This window comes from Mya arenaria, chromosome 11, assembly GCF_026914265.1.
Source record: "Mya arenaria isolate MELC-2E11 chromosome 11, ASM2691426v1".
Lineage (NCBI taxonomy): Eukaryota > Metazoa > Mollusca > Bivalvia > Myida > Myidae > Mya > Mya arenaria.
The window spans coordinates 26,676,666-26,701,709 of record NC_069132.1 but is presented as its reverse complement, the minus strand read 5'-3'; the positions used below and the strand labels follow the sequence as shown (position 1 = coordinate 26,701,709).

Sequence of the window (25,044 nt, the reverse complement as noted above, 5' to 3'; positions counted from 1 at the left end):
TCAAAATACTGAAAATAGGGTGTTTACATAGGGAAATGCCATTTTTACAATACATTATATAGGATAAATATTTTCCAAAATACTGAATTCAGTATCAATACTGAAAACTTTCACCCATGAAGATAAGATATTAAATTTTTTGTTTTTTTACGTAAGACTGGTCGTTAGTTACCTAACCCTCAGCAAATTGTATGCTGTACCCTGTCGGGGGTGCCAAATTTTCTAATAAGGGCACCATGACCTTGACCTTTCATCACACAATCAATAGGGGACAACAAACCATAACTTATGTGCATACCAAGTTTGAAAACTCCATAACAAGTCATTCTGATGCCATGCTTCACAGGCAACACAATAAAAGTGATGCGTCATTTCCACTGAACATAGACAAATAAGATACAAATATAAATTAATTTACATCATTTATTCACAAACAAGAGATTTTGCACAAAAATAGGATATTATAATGAATGAAATAAAATGCATTGTATGAGATTTCATTTTGTTTTAAAACATCTATATTTTAAACATAAGAAAAAGCATGCAAGTACCGATACAAACATGCATGAATTATTAGTCCAACAAATTCTTTTTTAAACAGAAAGTTAATTCTGGTCCAAGGGTCCAATATCATTTATCAGAATTCAATGGTTTGTCTTTGTCTACAAGCAATGTCTGACTGACAGAATCATTTTACAGCAGTTAATATTCACTAAGACACAGTTGTATCCAATAATTAGGTGATATAATTGAAACAAGTATAATGAAATATTACCTAAATTAAAATTCTATGTCCATGACTGATTATTTCTTCAAGTATACACATAATCAGGTATTACGTCTTTGGTGTTAAGATGTTACATATATGACAAGCTAAATGCATGCATTATACATAACTTAATATAAGTAAATGTAACTGTATACTGTATATATGAAGAATGACAATATTTTGGTCATTATGAACAGGTCTCTTATTGGAACCCATTCTTAGAAGGGAAGAAATGGCACTTTGTTAACATGCTGAATTATATGAACCTCCTTCAAAAACTTCTTTACCCGTGTGTACCTCATTTTTTCTTACTTTCCCCTTCTTAACACTCTGATAAAACAATATGTTTAACAATCAAATACTACTGTTTGGTCCTTAGTATTTTGTCTTCCACATCACTAATATCACATGATCTCTCATAACAGTTTTTTATGGTCATTAAATTTCGTATAAATAATAATTACCACTTCTCAATATGGTCTTTGTTCATTCTAGAACAAACATTGCTCCATTTTCACCTATTTGAACTACTACAACTGTACTATGTCATCATTTCACTTCAGCAGTGCCATTCACATGTCCATTAGTGGTGACCCCGGCAGCCCCCTTTTCCGTTGGTGCGGGCCTTACCCCAGAAGCTTTCTTGGGACGGATCGGCTTACTAAGTATCCAGTAATAACATTCATCTTCATACATCCCATCTTCAGGGGAAATGTCATCAATCTGGTACCTGGAGATATATACACAAAATTTCAGTTTTGTCACAGGTTTTTTAAATAGAATGAGAGCGTCATGGAGATCGTCACGGAAACCTCACAGAGAGCGTTACAGAGAGCATCATGGAAAGCATCAAGGGGGGAACAACAGTGAACATCACAGAGAGCGTCATGGAGAGTCTCACGGAGAAAGCATCAATGCTTATCAATTTTTAGACTTTTTCATGCAAAAACAGAGATTAACTCGAAAATTATTAAAATCAGAGTTATAGGCCTTGCTATACGTTTTCATATCGTCTCTAGCAACATGTGTACCAAGTTTCATTTGAATATCAGGCTTTATTCCAAAGGTAAAGGTTTTTTTCCCATTATAAACAATGATAACTATGTCAACAAGACTATCACAATATCCGATCCAATTTTTTTTTCCTTCAAAAGAATTAAGAGCAATAAACCTGCATATGTGTCCATCTGTATGATCTTGATGATACTTTTAAAGTTATTTTTCTCTAGCCTATGTACGTATTCTCAACAAATATAACATACTTGAGGGCCTCCTGGAAGAATTTAAAGCCTGGATCGTTGTGTTTGAATGTGGTCAACATCACCTTCACCATCTCAGTTCTGCAAACGCAGAGAGGAAACTATAGAAACATTCGTCTACATATTCATGCTGAACAGGGTGAGAAATATTTCAGTCAATTAAATTCTTAAGAGTAAGACATTAGTCATTTTACCAAAATTTGAAACTTGATTGCTGCAAGTTCTTCTATTTCTAAAAACGGAAAATATTTGTAATCAGCATATCCAGACCATCTGGTGGTTCACTTAAATCTAGCAAATTATTCAATTTTAAAATCTTATCTTTGACAAAAAAAATATTGCAAATCTCAAACCTTTAAAAGTTAATCAAATAAAAATCATTCGAATTATTAAAGCTATCTTTACAGTGTTTGGGAATATCTGAGAAAATTAACAAAAATTAGTATATTTTGATCATCATAATCTCTCGAATAACACCATTCATGAGCATAAGCTTCAGGTTTCGCCTCAGAGTATCACAGTTAACATTGTACAGCACCGGAGGGTCAGGGAGATCAAATAATCTCAAACCACAATACCCTCCACGGTGCCATACCTTTAATTTTGCGCAGTGATTGGTCATCATTGGCTTAGTTAAGCTAATTGGATCAACATTCAGTTTCAGAATAAAGTGTTTTAAATAGAAAGGCTTTGTAACATATACACTCAGCTGGTATTCAGTCCACTTTGTAGTTACAATGGTGAACATATTTAATGAACAATGTTTGAATTGACAATAATTCAGTATAAACACAAACATTCTATAAAAACATGCAGTCTTTGAAATCATTTATAAAGCTGGACAGTATACTTTGTCTTTTATAATATATTTGATATTAAAAAACAATGGCTTATCTTAAACAGCAAAGGTTGGTAAACAGAGTAATTATATTATTACCACCAAAATACTGGGACGCTAACACACTATAAATAAATATGTACATTTCAAATTTGGCATAAAAAAGTGTAAAAAGGTATTCATGAATTTACAATTGCATGTCATACAGACTTGAGCTAGGTTTGTCTTCTGCAGTCAAAGTTATGAAACTGGATAAGTAAACCACAGTTTATCTTTGGCTTGTTTGCAACTAAAAACAAATTGTTCGGAAATGCAGTTATTGGATAACTATTGCCTATCAATACAACAAGAGCTGTCACAGAGACAGCGCGCTCGACTATTGCGTTGCTTTTCAGTGTAAGGATTGAAAAGTTTTGGCGAAACATGGATCACTGTAAAATTAGATTTCAATGCAATACATGATGTATTTGCTGAGATATAAACATGAATGTGGTAACATTCAAAATTTTAACCAGCATTTCAAAAATAAAGGGCCATTATTTGAAAAATAAAGTTAATTAGCTTGGTTATTCAGGTAGGTTGGATGGTTTAGTACCATTAAAGTCTCAATGCAATACATCCAGTAGTTGCTGAGATATTAACATATGTGTGCTGACATGCAAAACCTTAACCAGAATTTCTAAATCAAATAATAAAGGCCCATAATTTGCATTATATTCAAACAAGTGTTATCTAACTTCATTAATTTATTTGGTTAGATAGTTGGAAATACATATCTAAAGTTTTAATGCAATAAATGATGTATTTACTGAGATAATGACTGAAAGGTGCTTACATACAAAACCTTAACCAAGGTGTGACGCCGACGCTTGGGTGAGTAGTATAGCTCTCCTTATTCTTCAAATAGTCGAGCTAAAAATGGCTGACTTAAACCAAAGAAAAGAAAGAGTTCTATATAATTGGCTGCTATTTGCTATTTGGCTGCTAGTGTATTTTTGAGTAACAGTGCCTCAGAGAATCACAGTTAACATTGTACAGCACCGGAGGGTCAGGGAGATCAAACAATCTCAAACCACAATACCCTCCACGGTGCCATACCTTTAATTTTGCGCAGTGATTAGTCATCATCGGCTACATAAAGCAAATTGGATCAACATTCAGTTTCAGAATAAAGCGTTTTATATGAAATTACTTTGTTTGTTAAACATACACAGTTTGTATACAGTCCACTTCTTAGTTACAGTGGTGAATGTTTATTTTTGGCTGCTAGTGTATTTTTGAGTAACAATGCCTCAGAGAATCACAGTTCACATCGTACTGCACCGGAGGGTCAGGGAGATCAAACAATCTCAAACCACAATACCCTCTACAGTGCCATACCTTAAATTTTGCGCAGTGATTAGTCATCATTGGCTCAAAATCTTACCAGGCTTGCTTTTCCTAATAGCTGAAGTAGCCATGTAGGTATTCGGGCATGGTGATTATAATTTAATTTTGATGACAGTCATTAAGCAACGGACGGCAACGTGAATAGTACTACAAAGCTTTTACCAATATAACCATACATGTATATGTAACTGAAATAGTTCAGGCTCCACTTACTTGTGTGCAAGGAGTTCTAAAATCTGCATGAGAAACTTCCCAAGGCCTTTTCTTCGGAGATTAGGTGTGAGCTGAATTTCGTAACTGAAACCATAAATTACACTCGTGATTGCTACTATTTTCCAAAGCTGTGCTTTCAAAGGCCTTCAACTTACATAATTTCACAAGAATATGTACATATCGGCACAGAAAATAGGAAACACTTTTGCTCCAGCTTTTGCGTCCAACAGTTTAACTCTCCAAAATGTGCTTTCTCCATAACGCATCCTCTGTTTTGGCTGTAACTGTACCGGGTATTACTCTTGGCCCAGACTCTTTCCACAGCCTCTGGGTACTGTTTGCAGGTTTGATTAGTGATCACCAAGACAGACAATTGAATAAAACTAATAATTACTACACCCTCTTCCTTTATTATTAAATTATACACATCAAGTGTGAAATTTCAATCACTAGGGTAGAAGAAAAGTAATTGTTTTTTGCCATATTGTAAGGACATCATGCAATAAGTAGCTTGCTTGTATTGAAATATTGTTGTAATTTACTGTTGGTGATGTGCCTTGACTACCATTCCGAGGATTAATAAATTAATGAAAGCAAAAAAAACTTCATTTTGAAAGAATGCTTAAATAAATTATTTCACAATCAAAGTAAACTAAATAACTATTAACTACCAGTAAACAACTTCCTCATCCATTTCAATGTCAAAGCGGAAATGTACAAATGCAACTGGAAGTCTTTGGTCGTCCCTGGCAACCAGGTACCACGCCCGATCATCAAACATTTCTTCGCGCTTCTCTCGGTCTTTCCATCCCCAGCTAGATGTCTCATATCTGTAAATGTCACAATGTGAATAGAAGACACCGTGAACCTACCTACACTTCAAAATCAATTGTGTACATAATGCCCACAAATATAATGATACACAGATACACAGACTACAGAAAAGCATTGAGAGTAGAAAAAATGCACACTAGAGCTGCTCGGTAACATGAGATGCTCTTACAACAGTGATAGAAATTTACGTGACAAACACTTCACTGGTAAACTGCTTTCAAGGCTTCCTCAAATATAGCATGGTTTCCAAAAAATTTGACTGAAGCAACATGTCTGGGTATCAAACTTATCGGAGATATACCGGTACCCATACACATTCTGAGCAAAATTGGTAAGGATTGGATAAAGGCTTCGAAATTTTTTCAAAAGACAAGATCGATTTTAGGTACTTTCTATAATTAAAGAGCGATAACTCACAAGTGACTTGTATGATATTAAAGGCTGGTTATAAAAACTTGTCCAAGATTATTATGCCTATAAACATTCTGACCAAATTTGGTGATGATTGCACAAATGTTTCTAATGTTATTGATTGGACAACATACAGGATGCTGCCCGCTAGTGCACTGCAGGTGATATATACATCCCGTTCTATGTATGCGCATATAAAAATAGTCACATGCTATAGGAAATCATATTTGGAAATAAAATAATTAAGGTCAACAATATGATATTGTTGATTACTTTAAGATCATTTTTAGATAAATATGGATCCATATCAAAGACAAAATTATTCAGCTAGTAAAAAACAATCTATCTTACAATTCCTGCATGTTAGTCTTGCAGAGATCGAACACAAAATCCTGGGTGTCTTTGTCCATCTCTGATACACGGCAGCATTCAATCGTCAGACTTATCCTGTCAATAACAAGTTGGAACATCAATTATAATGTACATGTGCTTATCATGTCTCCACCAATGGGATTGGTCGGCAAACCAGGCCTTTTTGTCCATTTTTAGGAATATGCATCATGAAATTTGCTAAATTAGGACAAAAATTTCGTAATTCAATACAAATCATTGATAGTTTCCTGATTTTTTTTTATAAAAATTAAACCTCAATTAAAAACACTTGCAGGCTGAACATTATTTCCAAACATCTATTATGTTCATAAACTTCTGACTTTTACTTACCCATTACGCTCAAACTTTCTGAATGGTTCTAGAAGAGTGAGAGGATCTTCAAGCTATAAGTAGGGAAACTACATGTAAACCATCGCAATGACGCTAATTACTATACATAGTAAAACATTTATGTAATAGTCAAAAATATTTTAAAAAACCATTAAACATGAAAGTTTGATGTTCTCAAAACATGAATGGTTCAGCAGACAATCATGGATTAGGTGGTGTTTTGGCTGTCTCAATGTCTTTGAAGCACTAAATCCTTTGGCAAATGCCAATAAGGAATTAAAATAAAGAAAAGGCTTAGAAAAAACTACATGTATGCAAAGGATTGCAAACCCTCGGGTTAGAAGCTAAACAAAACAAATATTTCAGCTAGTTAATTCACTTGCTTCACATGTGAACAGGTTTCATGTCAATACCTGAATCATTTTATAGTTGTGACCAAGGTCAATTTTGTTTGCACCTAGTGAAACGTCAAGTCTTTTTCTTAAACATCTGGGGAAAAGGTTTTTGCCCCTCCATATATATTTGCAAACATTTGCGCTGGAAAACATTGAATTTGGAATGTAATTTTTAAGAGTAACTCGTCAACATTCTGCATGAATTTAAATAATTTTCCCATTGAAACTGGGTAAGAGTATGTGACCTGTGGAATGCCTTGAAAAAGGCCAGACCCCAAAGGCTAGGACAATTTCCCTACATTCTTTCTTTAACAGACAAATTAAAAATAAATTGGTGAATCAATCCAACTCCCACCTTGTTTGCAGCCTCAACCTTTGCTACAGATACAGCCAGACGGGCACTCTCCTGTGGGATAAGGAACACACTACATTCTGACATATGCAATGACAATTCGAAATTAATAAACGAAGGAAATAATTATTTTGGCTTAAAAAAGGGCTTTACACAATGCTTTAAAACACAACGTTTTAGACAACTACTAAAGATAAATGTGTATAAGATCATGTATTTAATATCTACATATTTAAGTGTACCGTAATTATAAATCTATGTACAGCTTGAAAAGATTCTTTCTGCATACCTCTTTCCTTTTCATCTTCTTCTCTTTAGCTTTTTCAGATTTCCTCTGCAAGATAAAACAAGGTTTAAGGTTGTTTTAAAGCAATGTTTTAAAGAGAATACAATATTACTGAGTTACAGATAAGATGTCTTTGCAATTGAGTATTTCTTCACACTTTTGAAATAAACTGGGTATCTCAAATGTGTAGTAACTTTTAAATGTCTTTTATTAATTTGATAAGATAACAGGTACAAACTCAATCATGCAAAATGAGTATATAATCTTGTTCACATACTAAAATAAACAATGATATCAAAACACACTTTAAATATAAATAACAATGACTAGAACAAGTATGACATCAAAAATATGTTAAAGAGTTTGAACAGTTTTTAATGACTTTTTTGTCCTCTTCTTTGACATATTTTGAGAAACATATGATTTTCCGTTTGTACCTGTGTACGATTGTATATAAGCTGCATTGTATATACTCCGCAATGAACTTAATCAGCAGTCATCAAAATGAAACTTTTGGATGAACAAACCCGAATTCTTATACTATTGTTTAGCATCAAATTTTTGAACAAGCCCTGCTATATAAAATTCAAAATTTGAGCAAGCCCGAAGGCATTTTACCAGTGCAGGACTTGCGGGCATATGTTAATTTCCACTGAATCATGGAAATGATGACCCATTTTTAACTGAGCTTAAATAAGTTGACCAAATCAACCAAATTAGACAAATTGATTTTCCAACTTTTATTTTGAATTCATTAATTACGCATCCATTAAAATTTATTGGTGAATTATGCTTTTTCTTACGGATTTTGTTACTAGCCAATTTTAAAAATGATTGCATTTTCAATCATTTTTATTGTGCACAAATGTGCTCCTTATCCATAACTCGTGATAAGAGCCTTGATGTTGAAAGACTGGCTGTTGAATGACTCTCCTTACTGTGACTTCTCTGCATACACAGGGCGAAAAGTGAAATATACCATAATAGTACACCACTTTGCTCAAATGCACCTGAGTCAATTGTAACCACGGCCAACCAAGGTCAGTGGGTATACCAGGGATAGCCATGGAAATGGGCCGTGTTTCCACCTTCCTTATTCCATCATTCAATTTAAAATACTAACTCAAACATAAAAAAAACATGTTTCACCAGTTCAACATTTTCATCATGGCAGATACGATCAGCGCAGGGGCAAAATCGTCTGTACTGGTTAACACTAGTATCTGACAGGGATATTGACATCAATGTTGGAAGCTGAATGATTCACCACAATAATTAACAACAATGTGTCAGCTTTGTAAACAATTTAAACAGCAATTAACATTATGATTTATGCACCAGTCAATTGTTACCACGGCCCCCCAACTGGCCATGGTCCAGGGAATAGCGGGGAAAACGTGGTAAAACTCTCTTTTATTCAGTTTATTACGACTCCTTTCTTTTTCAAATCAAGTCAAATAATAAGATGGGCACGAAAGCGCATCTAATGTTTTTAGGATTAACAAAAGCCTGGTCTTTCTACCGTCAATCCTCAAAGTGACAAAAACTTACACCCATGCTGTCAAGTAAAATTTCAGCAGCTCTGCAGTATGCTTTCGGATGTTCGGAATAAATAAAAGTACGGTTTCCCGCAAATAACAATGGTCGTGTTGATTAGCGTTTTTCGGTAATACTATTTTATCTGAGTTTATCAAAATATCTTGTTAAATAATTGAACTTTCAATCATTTTTTATTTTTACTTTGGATGATGATTTGTTTTAACTAAAAAAAGAAAATAGTTCTTTGGATTTGAATTCGCGACTTTACGGTTTCCCATAATCCCTTGCGCGCGCATGACTTCCGGTAAAATGTAAATAAGGAAGACGCTAGCAAATTTGAAGAAATACAACAGCAGAGATGCAGTTAATCCAATCAAAGTACCGCCTTTCGATATGGTGAGAATAAAATGTATATAAATAGTTCATATTTGTAGAAGAAATCAAAGATTTAACCCATTGTACACGATCACACTCTAGATTTATTAAGTGGGTGGAGTAAATTTGCAGAGCAGATTTCGTATATGTCGAGTTGTGAATGTACGTAAATGAAATTGAATATTTATATTAAAGTTATCCTGTCACCTGTGTAGTCTTCTGAATGATTTATAACTAGTTAGTTATGTTTAAATATTATGATGGCCACCGGGCTAGTCGCATACACCCAGGCCTGGAATTAAATCGGGGTCCAGATTGTCTTAAAACCCATCCATAAATAAGTCTGTGAGTAACTTACCTTTTTTATAAAAAATATACTTTTTATGTTCCATTCCTCTCTTTACAGATATGATTCAAATGTGCTGATGATATCTTCTGAGATCATTACTTTCAATGAAGAACATCACTACAATTGGTTGGGCTGCTAGATTGGTAGCAAAGTGATGGACAGCTAGTGCCTGTTGAAACACTATTGTTGGTTGGACATCTGTTGCTTACTGGATCGCTATATTGGATGGACCATACGTGTTGGCTGAACAATTATAAATGGTTGGACCGGAAGTGTTGGTTGGACCATCATCGTTGGTTGGACTGCTTGTTTGACAGAATGTGTGATGACAATAAGTGTTGTTTGAATCACTGTTGGATAGACAGCTATTGTTTATCAGACAGCTATAATCAGTTGATTTACAAGTTTTGGTTGAACAACTTTCAATGGATGGACAAGAAGTGTTGGTTTGACCACAAGTGTTGGTTAGACTGCATTTAATGGATAAATATCTAGTTGAGCCTGATTTGACTGCAACAAAGTGATGATTGAACCGCTATTGTAGGTTGTCAGGTCATAATTGTTGGATTCCCATTGCTAGTACTTGTTGGATGCTAGTACTTGTTGGATCTCTTTTGTTGGTTGAACTGTTTTTTGACTGTTGTTATTGATATTCATACATATATAATATGTGCTAAATATTTAACACCTTTTTTTATGTTTATTATTATTATTATCATAAGATAAATTATTATTTAATAATCATATAAATATATATATAATTAAATATTTTTATGTCCTTGTACTTTATTTACGTTTTACAATGTTCATTATAATGTTTTATTATATAGAATTAGATAATTAAATAAATATTAATATTTTAATTCTATACAACCATTTGTTTTTGTTCTGCTATAATTTTTATGAAAGTATCAGACATTTTCTACAGAAATAATAAATTTGTCATAATCCCCCCCCTCCCCCCCCCCCAAAAAAAAACAAACAGCTCATGGTGTTCATTATATGCGGTTTCTAATGAAAATGAATAAGTTGAATTGCATCATTGAATGTATGATTCTTCGTTGAATTTGATGAGATCTCCTACCAACTGACCTTGAGGGACCTGCACCTTTAAAACTGCAATCTCACAGATTAACTGATTTATCAGCTATCTTACATCACTGGTTTACAGACTTTTTTGTCAAAATGGTCAAGATATGTAAAAATGTTCCCTGATTTTCTATCAGCAATCTAATATCACTGGTTTTCAGACATTTTTTTGTCAAAACAGTCAGTCTGTGAGAATGCAGCTTTAAACTTGAGCACTGTATTTACAATGATGAACAATCTTAGTTATGAAAATTTTAATACAGCAGCAGCAGATGTATTTAATCATTCAAGTCTTTAAATATTATGTAGAATCTTGCTGGACATGAGCATATTGTTTACGGAAATTTGCACGTGTACCAAGTTTAATTTAAATCTCAAGGCTGTTTGAATTGGGGCCAAGAAAATATTCGGCCTACAGTACGCTAACGACACCTAGGCTTATTGACTATAACAATACTAAAGTAACATGATAGGAAAAAGCTCGAACCAAGGGCTGCCGGTATACTAGCACAGCACTCCTACAAACTAAGTGAACCGGTTGGCTAGTTATTGCCCACAAACGTTAACTCGATTTTATGTCTTTAATATTTACCATGGGAGTTAAACAGTCATTGAAATAAAAAGAACATAGACAATCATATTGATAACAACAGCATTTTTTACAATTTAATAATACCATTATATAATTAAATAACAATAAAAATTGTCCTTGGTATGAAATAATCCCTTTAAAGGTTCATTTGCCAAGGGTTAAAAAAACCCATCTTGCTTCTTTTTGAAAAATCTCTAGCTTGTTCGGCTGTTATCTTTTTCTTTAGTCCTCGCAGTCAATGAAAGTTTTTATTCATATTGACACACTTCATTTATTTTATCTCTGCTCTTGAACCGAATTCAGTCTCTTGTGTTTTGCACAAAAATATCTTGTAAAACCACTGATATAGCTGCTATCAGATCAATGGTATTAACTGCCTACTCCTGTTCAGCATCAATTTGGCAGACTCAAACAGCCACAATGAACATCTCTGAAATTAAATAAAATAGTTCTATCATCATCCAAGTGAACCAGAAAAATAAAGTATAAAAGACTCTAAAGAGGCTGTTAAATCTGCACTCTCACAGATTTACCATTTTGACAACTTTTTTTATTTGTTGTCTTGCTATTTCCAAGACAAAAATAAAAAAAGTTGTAAAAATGTTTTTTCTGTGAGAGTGCAGCTTAAAGAAAAATGTTTTTAATATTTTTTTTACTTAAATATGAACATCTGTGATCCGATCTTTTTTGTCAGCAGCCTTATATCACTGGTTTTATTGCACGTTTGCATAAATGGCTCGTTCGAAGACAAAAAATAAAACAGTTGTCAAAATGTTTAATCTGTGAGAGTGCAGCTTTAAAATCATTCAGATATCATTTAAATAGTTACAATTTACTAGTACATTATTTATCAGCTGTTATTCTAAGACCTGTTTATTGTTTATATCAGCACAGCAGGCAACATTTAAATGCCCTTCATAATCATATTATGCTTTAAGCTTCATTTACTTGACTGCTTTAAAGCTGCATATCTTAACAATTCCACACTAATTGCAAAATATTATTCATTTAATTTAATAACAAACCCATCAAACCACAATTTTATGCATAACAATCAATATGTATTTGAACCTTTAAGAACCGCTATGAAAATATTTACCATTATATTTGTTATTTTACCCCACCCACTTAAATGTGTACTGAAGTTGGGTATAAACGTCGAAAACTTCATTGACATTTACAAAACACGGTTGAAATTTATAGAATAATATACAAACTGATGTTCCTAACATGTTTTACTCACCTATCAATCTATTTTGCCACTTATGCTCTCCTTTTCACTGCTCAATATCACACACATACATTATCGATATCTAGGGTAGACATTTTACCGGAAGTCATGCGCTTGCAAAGGATTATGGGAAACCGAAACCAACCGAATCAACAATGGATAATCGATTCATGCTAAGACTAAATCAAGCACAGCAAGCACAAATGGTTATCTCCCTTAGACCTCTAAAATTCCAATCCCATTTACCATTCGGAACTCCTCGGCCATTTTTTTCGATAAAATGGCCGAGGAGTTCCGAATGTCCCATTTACAAGAAAGGGTTACCTCCCTTATAATGCTATGTAATGACAGATATCATTAAGGCCAAAAAAAAAATAGGTCTGTTTCCGGTCGCCCGACCGACCCTCTTATTTCCGCGCCGACCCTATACTTTTTATTGGTGTAAAAGTTAACTGCGCGCATATTTAGTACTTTTCGGTACTTTCTTTCCGTTAATTTTCTTATCTTTGGTCACAGTGCTCCAGCTAAGCATAATTAGCGTGGCGGGGCGCCCCGCTGCCCTTGTATGGCGCCCTGCTGCCTTTTCAAACGCCCCGCTGTGCCCTTTTCATTGACAGAGCCGCTTTTGATGATAAATAAAACAAATAAATCGCCCATTTGTGTCATCAAAGCGACATTGACCTCGCCGAAATTTTAACACATTGTAAATTTGTCAATCAGCGAGTATTTGGCCACTGTCCCATTAGTCAAAACATCGCAATTAGCCATAGGGTAATCCCCTAATCCGATAATTGGGCCGTGTCATCCAATTACCAAAACATCGCCGGTAGGCGGAGCTATTGAAAGTTAACCAATCAGAATGTACATTGAGAAGAACCTGATAATATGATATACGTTCATTAAAATGAAATAGAAAAGGCGACATAATTATGAAAAATCGTGTCAAGCATTGATGAAGTTAAAAAGTAATTGTTATATGTATTGAACAAACAATGCCAGACATTTTAAACATTGATGTTTTTGAAGCAGACGGTCATAGCCATCTCGGGCCATCGGCAAGGTGGCGCTAAGAAAATCAAAAACATGACGTATCACCAAATATTTAATTGGTTTTCGTGAAATGTTCATGATAAAAAATTGATTTGTAAACACAAAAACATATTATTTTTTTTGCTTTATGTAGAGTTTTAATACTTACAGTATTTTTCTCCTGTTTACGATGTCAAAAATATCGGCGAGTTCGCCATTTTGTCAGAACAATTTTCCGAGTTAATTTCTCAACCTCCCATTATGTATTGGTAAAGTTTTCATCAAGGACAGTGATTTAAATGTCATTTGGTTCTTAAATGTCAGCATATTATTTAGCCAGAGACAAGTAAATAACAGCTTAGCTGAATGTGACATTCGTACCCTATCCCGAACGTACCAAAATAAGATTCGTCCCCCTACTATATTGACAGGTCATTTATTAGTCATTTTGATTGTTTCAAATCCTTAGCTGTCTTGGTTTTTGTTTCATTTTTAGATGCTATTTGGAGATAAACTATGTGACATTGACACATACACTTTTGCTGAGCCAAAAATGATACATTTTTATGCCTCCACAAAGTGGCGGCATATAGGGTTGCCCTTGTCCGTACGTACGTCTGTCTGTCTGTACGTACGTACGTCCCGAAGATTGTTTCCGATCTAATTCTTGAAAACCGTTTGTCCAATCCTCACCAAACTTTAAACACATGTTTGTGACCATAATATCTTGATCAAGTTCCTTAGCCATGGAAATCGCTTTTGTCATTTAGGAGTTACGGCCCTTTATTTGCAAAAAAAGACTTGAAAAATACGTCCCGAAGATTGTTTCCGATCTAATTCTTGAAAACTGTTTGTCCAATCCTCACCAAACTTTAAACACATGTTTGTGACCATAATATCTTGATCAAGTTCGATAGTCATGGAAATCGCTTTAGTCATTTAGGAGTTACGGCCCTTTTTTGCCAAAAATACTTCAAAAATCATTATGGCTTATTTTCTGTGACAAAAAACCGAAGTGGGGGCATCCGTGTCCTATGGACACATTTCTAGTTTATGAACATTTTATATAGTTATAGCAATCAGTTTGAATGTGAATATAAACTGAGGTGTGTGTTATGGCATAGTTTTTGTATCAGGTGTTACGAAAGTATCACTTCTCCTTAAAGTCTCCCCACTTCTCCCTAAATTGACTGAAGGGAGAAGTCACTTCTCCCAAAGTTTTCAGGAGAGTTTTAGAATTTTAATATTCTATCAAATATAAGAATAGCATTATAGCACAAATGTGAAATTGGTAAATATGAAAAATTGACAAATCTGAGGCACTCTTTTTCGACATCTGTCATACAGACAAACATGTTCAACAATACATGCATTTATATTCTAGAAAATGTATATCTATACATTATAATTAATACACATTATACAGTTCTTAATAAATGAATGGACTTGTATTTACATTTTATGCTTTAGTACCTTTTAAAATTGTCTCATACGCAGTTAATATGGTTGTTTTAGAATAAAAGTCAGCCGCCTTCTATTCTAGATCACTTTCCCCCCCCCCCCAAAAAAAAAAAAAAAAAAAAAAAAAAATGCCTACCTACCCTCTTTTTTTTGGGAAGGAGACCGGAAACGAACCTATTTTTTTTTTTGGCCTAAGCAACTATTTTTTTATCTTGAAAACAATCGTTGAAAAGTTAACCTATGCAGACTAGAGCATCATATTAATTTAGCTGTACAGTACATAACATATCAGAACAATCATTATTTAAAGTAGACTTCTACGAATAGGATGGACCAGGGGCGGATCCAGGATTTTGGGTTAGGGGGGACGTAACTTTTAATCACTCTAAAGGTTGCACTAGCAGATCCAGGGGCATACCTATAGTTCTAATATCATAACGAGGTTTCTATTAGGACGACTAAGTGGCTTATATAATTTGTATATTATATGGGTTTTACGGCGCATCAACATGATCATGTTATATAGTGCCGAATTATTACAGTAAGAGAAGGCGGGAACGTTTAAATTGCGTGCACTCTGTGTTGTGTACGAGTACATCTCAAAAGGCAATGTTGTATAAAGATACGCGAGCGAAGCGAGTGTGGACAACGAGTGGCCGACGTATAGATGAAATATATACTGATACTCGAGAGGTGGAATACGAGGAAACAAAATTGATGGTCCGGAATGGGTTAGATGGCGGGCTGAGGCAGCGCCGGGCCTGTGCACATGTAATCAAGTTGATCTTACCAAACTGTCAACTAAAAGCCTAAATGACATGTACTATTAATTGACTGTCGAGATTTAATAGTGAGTGTAGGCACAAGGACGGATCCTGTGCTAGTTCCAAATACAGCGAACATTTGGTGAGTTAAGTCAGTAGAACACAATAATGGCAGAATATAAAATAATTATGAAGTCTAAAAAAAGCGTGGTGAACTTAAAATAGACAAGCTTATAGTAAAAGCAGCGCATGCCGATCGCAATTAATGCTCGTCTGTTTATAAAGGTGAATAGCTCAACTCATACGCCGGTTGAAAGCCAGACGGTTATAGACCGGTAAACATGCCACTTATTGACACTGGTAGCATGCGAGTAACTATAAAGGAATGGTGACTATGATGTTGAATCTATTGTTAACTACTTTGCAAAACTACGAAGCCCTAACCGCGATGATAAGAAGGCCATGATAATTTGCAAATTTACATTTACCGTTTTCTTCAAGTAACTGCGCGTCTGGACGTCAGTTACCACATACGCACGAACTATTTAATTAAATGAATAAAACCTGAAATATTAAAAAAGTGCATGTGTTAAAATGTTAGGTATCATCACCGGGAAGATAAAATATAATTCAAGTGCATGCGGGGCGGGTGTAGAATCCTACCCTCGGGTAAGCCGGGTGCGTGGTACAGCGGCTACCACAGAGACCTTTTTGTGTGATATTCCCTACGCCCTGTAAACATTTGATTCTCTACACAATAAGTCAATGATTAACATCGTTCTAATGTTACTCAATGCCTTTAGTAGTAAAGTTTGATTCGTTGCATCAGCTTAGCGAGTTAAAACTGCAAACGGCGCGCTTAAATCGTCCAAGTTTACCTTTTATTTCAGTATAGGAGAACAAAAGTAAACTGCACCCATTTCGGATCAGAAAGAACTTTTCAAGGGGGAGACACCCCCCCCCCCCCCGCCCGCCATGCCAACAATTTAAATCAAATAAATTTCGATACTAAGAGAGGTGCGTAAGTCAAAAGCCGGTACGGCCCCCTGATTTACACCAACTCTAACGTCGATTCCTTGAGCCGCACATGCAGTTATTTCGTTATATTAGGTTCACGGTCGCTCTGAGATTAGTACTATGCTGGACAAAGATGACAGCTCGTTAATGGAGTCTATGAAGCAGCTAACGAATAATGCTAAATTGGCAAACAAGGGTCCATAATTATAGTTTCGATCAAACAAAAAGTCGAAAAAATTGTATTTCAAAAACTTTACGACTGTAATTAATGTAATATCAAAACAATGGAAATATATAATTGGCATTTTAAGTCATCCGTTTATCGACGAAGGTCGATGCATTTTAAAAGCCTTTGTGTTGCTGTCATGTTCGTCGTCATGCAACTTTGGCCAAACCTCAACAGCGTTCAAGCTATTCAAATAAGACTTGATATACAGCGTGGCAGAGACAATCACAATACTCACACCATTACAACTCTGGCTTTTCTTCTTCTTAAATTTATAAGATATATTTGAGAGTGCCCACATTTGCCAAAGAGACGAACAGTATTATACAGGTGCCAGTTCTGTATAAAATAGACAGAAACATCAACATGAACGACGTTATTTAACAACCGTATGCCATGTGTATTTCGGTTTACATTAATAGCAACATGACGGAACCATTCAAAAACATATCTCCAAAAATGGTTTTTCAGTGTTGATAAAATTTAAATGCACTGATTGAGAAATTGGTCAGTAATAATATCGTTAAAAAAGGACCGCCACTCCGGACGTGTCCAAAATCCAGTAAGTCAATTCTGATCTCTGTTTTCCTCACACAACCGTCAAAATCTAACATACTGTACATTTTTGATAAGCTCGATCCATAGAAATACAACCCTTTACACTTGACACATTTTCGAAATGTAATCGAGAAAATAATTAATCCAGTCAGTGGGATTTTCAAAGGTCAGAAATGGTTTTTAATATCCTGAATTCTATTATTCTGTACGTATAAAGCATACACATTTAATCATTAAAATCTGTTAAGAGCCAACTTTTGTCAATAAAAGGTTCATACCATAGGCAAGAATTGCATAAATCTTTTATGCGTCAGTCTATTGTAATCACGGCCCCAGGTCCGGGTGGATAGCAGGGGGAAATGCGCCGTGTTTTTACCTTTCAGGTGTCCCTGCAATGCCGAGTGAATGCGGTGGTTTTGTTTTCGCTCTGAAAATAGCGGGTATTGGGCCTTACCTAGGTATTCCGGGAGGCGGGGGCATTTGGCGTGGATTTTAACAGCAGTTAGTCTTCGCAGTCGGGGATTTTACCCGGGATTGGCTGGACCAAAAGTCAATGTCCCCGCTATCCCCCGGACCTGGGGGCGTGGTTACAATTGACGTGTGCATTACGATGATACTTTTCGAATGAACATCCAGATATTTACGTTGTCGACATAATGCTCTAGGAAGTTATTCAAATTCGAGACGATCAAATTTTGATTTTTGTTCAGAACTTGTACATTTAACACAACCCATAGTCAATCTAATGTGGAACTACATTTCCCGATTCTTATTTCATTTCACTCTTATATTTACCTCTGAAAATAATAAGAAGTCAAAGTCCCTGTTTACGCCCATTTCCTCTTATTGGCATTACGACGGAAGACGCGTTGGAGCATTTTCAACGCATAACAAAATGTTATTGCTCCCCAGTTTAATGATACGTGTAGTTGAAACTTGGAAAATCAATACGTACAAAACAAACAAATGAAAAAATAATAATCTCAAGGCAATGGAAACGTCGCAAACAAACACATTTTTACGCCTTATGTAAAACCATGTTTTACCTGTTGAAAAGGGTCTGAGACTGATCAGAAATACTCCAAACGGAATTGGAGATGAATTCCATTACCTCTTAAATTACCTTATCACAAATATTCTTGGTAAAACTCCGCAAAACATCCTATATTCGGGTTGGGAGGAGCCTATCTAACACTCTCAGGCATGGGCTATATTTGTATACTGCGCACCCTGGGTGTTTAAGGGCCGCATAAATAGACCGTCCAATGCTGGTGCTTGGTGACTTTCGACGGAATGCCTTAATATATTATAGCAAATTCTCCTCGGTGCATGTCATGTGCTTCCTCTGGGATCCGTTGGCTCCAATTTGTTTATCGGGTTCTAACTCAGCTGGTTAGTTATGAAGCTGACACTACATATAAATGTTTTATTGAGTCTAAACGTATGTACAAATGTATAAAATGCAAATTATGTCCGGACGGAACAGCCTTTCTGGAGTGGAATGATTGATGAAACCTGAAAAATGAAAGGTTTGTTTTTATAAACTTTACAAACATGAAGTTATGAATAAGAAGGAAAAACAAAAAAGATTTATCGTTACTCTCTATTCACATTTTTAATCACTAATAAAACTGATTTTTTACAAAAAACAACAACAACAAATCATATTTGATACATACTAATTGAAATCGACTTTCTAAGTTCTAAAATGCACAGTGAAACAAAAAAAAACATACAGATGCCAATGTGCGTCTTTTTTTACGAAAAGGGGAATAACTCAATAACAATTTAAGCCAGAGTTTTGTTCCTTGCCACACACGTATATCTTTGACCGTTTTTAAGTGATGGTTAAGGTTTAATGTATTGTACGCTGACGACGACCAAGGCTCTCACAACACCTTGACATTTTCTTTAAAACTGACAGATTAGCTAAAACATTAGTATACCCTCATGAATGCATGCTACACTTACTATGAAAGCCCTTTTATTTCTTGAATTTATTTGCTGGTCATCATGGTAACGAATTCTGAAATGGATAAGCGTTACATTTTCCACCTGTTTAAAATTCAGCGTGAGAATTTTCTCGCCAATAACATTTCGGTATAAACATGTAATGTATACTAAACTAGTAATGATCCATAACATCGGAGAAACTACACTCTACACTCTAATACAAAACCTTGATTTCAATTTAAGGTCGTGGGTACGATCTCCACCTGGGGCACGTTCTCTTGGTATCTCGCAAAGGGTTAACAGTGTAAGTTTCCGGCCCAAGAAACCAAACCTGCTATGCACAAACTTGGGTACATATGCGCAAGTCGATGTTAGTACGTTTGGACAAAATTGAAGGTATATGGTGTCTGTATTGTACCACCTCGGATACCTACCCTGCCCAAATTGTATACTTGCCGGTTCCACACCTACCCCCAAAGTAAACCGGCCCTTTCTCATCAATGTCCGCCAACCCCGAACACGTTCCCGCATAGTTGACAAGCCCGTCCCCACATAACTGTATACATGCAGTAAATATTCTCGTCCCCATTGATGCCTGCGAACTCCCTGACACATATGTATACCAGCATAGTTATCATGCCCGTCCCCACCTACCTTCCTAGTATACCTGCCCGTTCCCATCAATGTCCGACCCAATCCAGATACCTACCCTCATAATAAACCGTATCGTCCCCCATCATTTTCCGCCACGACCCAGTTATCTACCTCCATAGTTGACTTGCCCGTCCCAACCTACGTTTATAAAGGACTGTTCTTCTAAATCAATGTCTGCCCAGTCCTGGACACCTACACTCATAGTTGACCTACCCGTCCGCGTCAATATCAGATCAGCCTAGGACACCTACAGTCAAAGTAATTCAATGCCCTCACCAACCTAGAGTTTTATCCGTCCTCGTCTTTGTCCGCCACACCCCGTACACGTCCTTCCCACCACGGACACATATGTTTATAGTTGACCAGTCAAAGTCCGCCCACTCTGTTACTCTATCCCAAAGTTGACCTGCCTTTCCCCGTCAATGTTTGCTCCATCCTTGACTTCTGCCCTCATAGACGGCCAATGTCCGCCCCAGAATGAACATCTACAATCATAGTTATCCTGCCCGTTCCCGTCAATGTCCGCCACAACCTAAACTTCAACCATCATAGCTGACCCGTCCGTCCTCGTCAATGAAGGTTTCACCTCGGAAACCTACCTTCATAGTCCGCCAATATCAGCCTTACGCCAGACACCAGCCCGTCCCTGGCAATATCCAGTCCACCTTGGACATCTTCCCTCATAGTTGACCTGCCTATCCAAATCATTGTCCGCCATACCCTAGACACCTACTATCATAGTTGATCCACCACCCCGTCAATGAAAGCTCTACCTAGGGCACCTAACTTCATAGTCCGTCGATGTCCGACCCACCATGGACAACTACACCCATAGCTTACCTACCCGTCCACGTCAATGTCTGCTACACTCGGACACCTTCCCTAATAGTCCGTCAATGTCCACCCAACCGCGGACGCCAATCCTCGTATTCGACATGCCCGTCTCCATCCAAAACACGTACCCACTTAGTCCGTCAGAAACGGCCCCGCCCTTACCCTCTTAGTTATCCAATAACTTCCGGTCCCACCTTGTATATCTAACCCCGTAGTTGACCGGCCCGATCCCACCTCCTTTTTTACTTGATCTGCCCGTCGCCGCCAATGTCGGCGCCACACTGAACATCCACCATCATAATTGACCTATCCATCCCTCACAAGCTAGTACCCTTCTAGTTGACCTGCACATCACAAACAAAGCCCCCCTCCCTCCCCTCTGACATCATAGTGCGTCAATCTCAGCAACACCCTAAACATAAACCCCGTTTATCTGCCCATCTCCCACTTACCGTCATAATTGACCTGTCCGTCCCCGTCGATGTCCGCCTCCCGGATCATTTCGTCCACCTCCTCATCTGTCAACTTCTCCCCGAGGTTCGTCATCACGTGACGCAACTCAGCCGCTGAGATGTAGCCGTTTCCGTCTCTGAAATTCAATTTATACATAGACAGCCTTTGAATTTTATTGGTGATTTTATTGCACAGTAAATGAAATAATTACGCATTATTTTCCGAAGTTCGGCAGTCATTAAGTTCCAGTCCCGCACCGACTGCGCGTTTCCTTTCTAGTGTACATCGGGCAAAACTGTTAATGTATGGAGTGTAGTGCGCGTATGTAAGAGCCAGCCACCAACTCCATATGTTCTTCTGTTGATCTTTTCTTCTGTTCTGGGTGATGAGTATCGTTATCACTCATGACGTGTCTTTTGACACCCCATTCTACGGTGACAATACTAATGTCTCTGACATACCACCACTTGCATATCTATTTTAAGAAACGTTTAATGATCGAGACAACTGACCTGTCGAATGTTTTGAAGGCCTCACGAAGCTCCTCCTCGCCGTCCATATCATTCAACTTTCGGGACATCATCGTCAGAAACTCAGGAAAGTCAATCGTACCATTACCTACAAAACAAGCATCAATTGTTGTTGTTTTTAGTTATTCTCATTGTGTCGTTGAAAGTTTCCACCCTGTTTGCCCTTGTCAATCGTTAATATTCCCTACAAGTGCAACATTGTGCGATATATAGAGGCTTGTGTTGGATGCACCCGTTTTAAAATTGTAAATGATATATATGCTAAGGTCTACAACACGTATGCACGGGCCACTGCCGCGGACTGATTATTGATATGAATTTAGTCAATTTACAGAAACCTGACCAGATATCTTGACACCGGTCAGTCCACCTCGACGGTATGGCATGCAGTTTGGCCGCACGGTGATTTGGTCCAGGGACCATGTCCGTGTGCACCATTTTACAAGAACATTAACATAATCGGTGGTCGAAGAAGCCTGTTCGAATCCGACAGTTTACACAAAACAATGGGTAAACTGGGACCTCATTCTAGAATTCACAACCTATCATTTGTGTCAACCAATATATCCAAGCACTAAAGCTCGGTCCCAGTAGGTTCTGATCAACGGTACTACAGAACACACCGTCGAACACATCATTAGTTACACAGGGCTACCCTACATTCATCATACATTAGTTATTTCGATCTCATTTCGTATTTTAAGGGTGTGTGTCAAATGAAGACATTTCATTGGTACTTTGTTTTAATGGAGATTTTTTTTGGCCAAGGATGCTGAATGAAGTGAAAAGGAAATGGTTTAGCCGTGTGTATCCGACGACTTATCGAACACCATACAGCACTTAATTGTCTACGTTCTTACTGAGAGAGCACTTAACAAACTTGAACACTACGTGACTGATAATGGCAAAACGCGACGCTACGCCGGCCGTTACTCACGTCAACATCACGAGACTCACTACAACGCCACGTGACTCACTATGACACCACGTGGCTTAATTACCATCAGCGTCGACTTCGTTGATCATGTCCTGTAGCTCCGCCTCGGTAGGGTTCTGGCCCAGCGATCTCATAACGATTCCAAGCTCCTTGGAGGAGATTGTGCCGTCACCATTCTTGTCGAAAAGGCTAAACGCCTCCTTGAACTCTGAAAAACGACCACATATGTGTCTTCGATTGTATCCGAGCTTACACCAGGAGGACGTAAGTACAGAATATCGTACTATCAAAAATCGCGTTTTAGATTATAATAACACATTCACAGGCGATGGCATTCCGTACTAATCTCATGAACACTGACCTGCAATTTGATCCTCTGTCATCTGTTCAGCCTGTGGAAATAGAAAGAGGCATGCAACCTTTATTACAATGGTTTGATGATATGTGTGCCTATTCATGGCATAATTGGAAGGAGCATTTTTCTCATTTTATAAACAGTGACACATAAATCATAACTATATATACATAGGATGCATCCCATTGGGGAAAAAATCAACATACCATATGATTGAGTTAAAAATTACCCGCAAATGTAACAATGCGTTTAAACTAATATTACGAAATGACACTTTTGGGATCCATTCTAGTTATGATTTAGGTGTTCAAGGGGAAACAATAAAAACTTGAATTTAGGCCTTTTACAATTAAGGTTCTGTAAGTCGCTCATTTTCCCTCAAACCGCTGTGCTCTTTATATATTTCGTGAAGAAGAGACATTCATTGTGATCAAGCAAGTAAAACAGTCATAAGTGGTCAACATTATATTTTGTCTAATGAGAAGGCAGCAAGTATATCTAAAGTTATCCAATGCATTAATTTCAGTAAATTCATTAATTTAAATCAGGTGAAGCGGTAGATATAAAACAGTGGCTGGCCCAGTCAGTCTTGTGTAAACCACTCACTGTACGTGTCGCATCAAACCATTTTTGTAAGCACAAACTAACAACCTTAAACATTACTTAAAGTAAAAAAATACGATGTATATGAAGAGTAACAGCATTGGTTATGCACCAGTCAATTGTAACCACGTCTCCCCCAGGTCCGGGGAATAGCGGGGACTTTGACTTTCGGTCCAGCCAACCCCGGCTAAAATCCCCGCCCTGCGGGGACGAACAGTTGGTAAAATCCCCGAAAAATGCCCCCGCACCCCAGGGACCCTAGGTAAGGCCCATTCCCTGCTATATTTAAAGCGAAGACAAAACCACCGCATTCACCCGGCACTGCGGGGCCACCTGAAAGGTAAAAACACGGCCCATCTCCCCGGTATAACCCCGGACCTGGGGGCCGTGGTTACAACTGACTGGTGCATTACGCAATCACGAATTGGAACAAGGATTAAATTGAAAACCAACTAACAAAATAAATGTGTTTAATTAATTTGAGGTTTGTTTGACTGAATAAAACGAACGACTAGAATAATTTTGAAAGACAAGGAATATGTTGGACAGTTTCAGTTAAAAACAAGACAGGAGAAATACAAATGAACATAATCAAACTTACCATTTTGATGATTTAATGTAAATTCCTCCTTCTTTCCTTAAAACAGTGATACATTAACTAACAATCTTTGCGAGATATCTGAACTTTAACGGGTATCCGGATGTCTTTGTGAACGATTGTTGATTGTTTCAGATAATGCCCGGTCTCTAGCATTCGTGGATATTACATTTCATTAGCCTCAATTGTGGATCAGTTTGTATTGTTTTATCCTTGTCATAATGCGGCATTTCGCAATGCGTAAATAATTCCGTCGTATAGAAATCATACTGTATACAAATAAGAAACAAAACATTTGTATATGGCATCCAACAGAATAAGGCGCGGTGGCGATTGATAATGAGGTTATCTTAAAAAGTAATTATATATAATTACGAGTAAGTATCTTACTCGAAGCACTTATGCTCCTAAGGGACGTTTCATTTTAA

At 36.8% G+C, this 25,044-nt stretch overlaps 2 protein-coding genes across 2 annotated transcripts; both read right to left on the bottom strand.

Annotated features, from left to right (window-relative positions):
- Positions 1-405: 405 nt before the first annotated feature.
- On the bottom strand, positions 406-9,256 carry LOC128208221 (N-alpha-acetyltransferase 40-like). The gene is made up of 9 exons (XM_052911695.1): positions 9,021-9,256; positions 7,473-7,517; positions 7,187-7,237; positions 6,437-6,489; positions 6,065-6,160; positions 5,140-5,298; positions 4,469-4,552; positions 2,032-2,109; positions 406-1,499 (listed from the first exon to the last, which is right to left on the bottom strand). Exons 1-9 carry the CDS (start codon positions 9,024-9,026, stop codon positions 1,319-1,321), a joined length of 753 nt encoding a protein of 250 aa, XP_052767655.1. The 5' UTR covers positions 9,027-9,256; the 3' UTR covers positions 406-1,318.
- Positions 9,257-19,110: 9,854 nt separating this feature from the next.
- LOC128208225 (calmodulin-like) lies at positions 19,111-24,777 on the bottom strand. Its single transcript, XM_052911700.1, has 7 exons — positions 24,620-24,777; positions 23,422-23,452; positions 23,125-23,268; positions 22,106-22,211; positions 21,593-21,729; positions 19,671-19,725; positions 19,111-19,214 (listed from the first exon to the last, which is right to left on the bottom strand). Exons 1-6 carry the CDS (start codon positions 24,620-24,622, stop codon positions 19,697-19,699), a joined length of 450 nt encoding a protein of 149 aa, XP_052767660.1. The 5' UTR covers positions 24,623-24,777; the 3' UTR covers positions 19,111-19,214; positions 19,671-19,696.
- Positions 24,778-25,044: the final 267 nt, after the last annotated feature.